This window comes from Eurypyga helias, unplaced genomic scaffold, assembly GCF_000690775.1.
Source record: "Eurypyga helias isolate BGI_N326 unplaced genomic scaffold, ASM69077v1 scaffold12117, whole genome shotgun sequence".
Taxonomy (NCBI): Eukaryota; Metazoa; Chordata; class Aves; order Eurypygiformes; family Eurypygidae; genus Eurypyga; species Eurypyga helias.
In genome coordinates, this window is record NW_010262414.1 from 9,831 (window position 1) to 12,434 (window position 2,604).

The 2,604-nt window shown below is 51.3% G+C and overlaps 1 protein-coding gene across 1 annotated transcript in view; it reads right to left on the bottom strand.

The window, feature by feature from the left end:
• CASP6 (caspase 6, apoptosis-related cysteine peptidase) overlaps positions 1 to 2,335 on the bottom strand; it is a gene marked incomplete at its 5' end in the record, with an annotated part of 3,053 nt that extends 718 nt beyond the window's left edge. The window contains 3 exons of the mRNA XM_010155723.1: positions 125 to 281; positions 1,700 to 1,875; positions 2,259 to 2,335. Coding sequence (XP_010154025.1) covers positions 125 to 281; positions 1,700 to 1,875; positions 2,259 to 2,335 — 410 coding nt within the window. The remainder of the gene's footprint in view (positions 1 to 124; positions 282 to 1,699; positions 1,876 to 2,258) is intronic.
• Positions 2,336 to 2,604: the final 269 nt, after the last annotated feature.

Below are 2,604 nucleotides of genomic sequence, written 5' to 3' on the forward strand. Positions count from 1 at the left end.
TGGGATTTTGCCAGATTTTGCCAGACAGGCAAAAGGGAGAACCTGGACCTGCCCTCCTTACCGTGACTGCAAAATGAAGCCTGCGAGCGCGTGACGGCAGCAGACGGGACACCCCAGCCCTCACCTTGCGCCACGGAGTAGCACATGATGAAGTCCGCCCCGGCGGGCAGCGTGTAGACACCAGCCGCGTCCACCTCCGTCTCGCTGACCGCAGATTCGTCACTCCCGTCTGTAAAATCCCGAACGACGACCGGATCGTCGTGTTTGTCACCTCGACACGCCTGTTGGTGAGAAGGATTGGCGTGGCTTCCCCTCTGCCGAGGTCACCTACGGGAACGTGGTACGTGACGGGACCTCAGCCGGGTGTTCCACTGCGCGTCCGGATGCGTAAGGACTCGTTTACTTCCCCATCAATAAACTACTGGTGGTGACGGGCAGTAAGAGCTCCGGAGGTGATCACAGCACGGCTGAGATGGGAAGGGACCCCGAGACCACCTGGCCCACCCCCCTGGCTCACTCAGGGGTCACTGGAGCAGGCTGTCCAGGCCTCTCTCCGGTCAGCTTTTGAGCATCGTCATGGATGGAGACTCCACCTCCTCTCTGGGCGATGGAATTTCCTGTGTTTTCCTTAGTGCCAGCTGCCTCTCGTCCTGTCAGTGGGACAGGGCTCAGGGAACAGCCCGTCTCCCTGTGCCCTCCCGTCAGGAGCGCGCAAGACTGATACTCCCCTGAGCCACCTCCTCCACCTCAGAATTCCTTCCTGATAAAATACTGTTTCTTTTTGGTCCATGACCAAGACTTAGCATCCCTGTGGGATTTAAACCATCAATTTAAGGCTTTATTGTCTCAGAAATACTGCTTTGCTAAGGCCTTATCATCAAATTATTATTATCAAATAATGCCCATGTGTAGTGACAGGGCAAGGGGTCACGGGTTTAAACAGAAAGAGGGAGATGGAGATGGGCCGTCAGGAAGGAATTCTTCCTGGAGAGGGTGGGAGCACTGGGACAGGTTGCCCAGAGAAGCTGTGGATGCCCCATCCCTGGGAGTGTCCAAGGCCAGGCTGGATGAGGCTTGGAGCAACCTGGGCTATGGAAGGTGTCCCTGCCCATGGCAGGGGGTGGGACTGGGTGGGCTTTGAGGTCCCTTCCCACCCAAACCACTCGGGGATTCCATGAAAACAAAAACAAACACAAAACTCGACTACCATCAACAAAAACAACCAACCCACAAAACCAGACTTCTGTAAGGATGGATTACACGGACCTGCCTGGAAGGAAACCGTGGCGGCAGGGAGGTTTGACAGCCTTCTTCAGCCCAGCCCAGGGCGGTGAGGTGTGAGCAGCAGGAACGGAACGGAGGCTGTACACAACGTTCTCAAGAAAACGATACTCTCTTCTCTGCCACTGAACACAGCCGGCAGCCAGTCCAGCACAGGCTTCACTGGGGTTGCTCCTCATAAAACTACTTACTACATACGGCTAGAATCATAATGTTAGCACTTGGGTACACAGAGGTGTTTAAATAAAGAAAAAAGTCCTTGTCTGAAATGCCTTTGAGGACAGTTTTCCATACCTTCTTTCCTAAAGAGGCAAAAACTTTCCATCGTGGAAAGACTGTGTCAGGAAAACCGACTCCTGTGTTAGACGGAGACACAGGTCAGGGTTAACTGCACCGAACTCGGAAACGGACGTCTTACCTGAATGATAAATATCTTCGGTTTCCCTACCAGACTCTGGCAGTTGTCTCCTCGGAACATGTCTGTGATTGTCTCAATTTTGATTTGGGCATCGTACGCGTAAACGTGGTCGTTCTCGCCGTGACTGAGGAACGCGCAGACAAAGCAGTCGGCGTCGCCGTGGTCATCCGTCGAGGCTGAAAGAGTCAGGTGGTGTTTCCGTGACGGAAGAGCCGTCTTCAGGTTTAAAATAAACACTCTACATTTGTACCACAGAATTCAATCTCCAACCAGTCCTTTTCCGAAGGAGCCCTGTTTTCAGACTGTGTGATACTGCAATAAAGATACAGGCCACTACGAGTGAAAAGAGGAAGGTTACCAACTTCCAGCTGCCAGAACTCTCAGCTCTCAGTGACTCCATGGGTTCTCTCCACAGAAGCTTCCCTCACCTTGCAATAATCTGAAATCTAACCCCTAAGTCCTTAAACAACTTCCCGTGCGCAAAAAATTAACTTAGATGAGCAGAGAGAATGGAAGGATTCTGGCAATTCTGCTGCAAATCATCAGCTGTAACTCCTACCTTCATAAATCTTGTGCAGCACATCTTCCGCTTTCAGATCATCGAAGTACCTGACTTCAAACCCAAGGTCTGTCAAACTGTTGGTAAAACACATCAGTGTTAGTAAAAATCTCGCTCAGATTATACGTCAGTTGCTGCCACCTCAGCTGCTTTCCCTGTGAGAAAATGAATATTCATGTTTATACATTATTTAGGAAAAAAACCCGTACTAAACGTGATTTTCAACTCAGAGTGGTGTCACGTGCAGTTGGAACACCTGGAGTTACTTCCTCAGAGAGGTCTGGACACACCGGAATTGTAGGACTTCCGGTCTGTGAGAGATTCACAGAGGGGAAGGAGCTGGGAG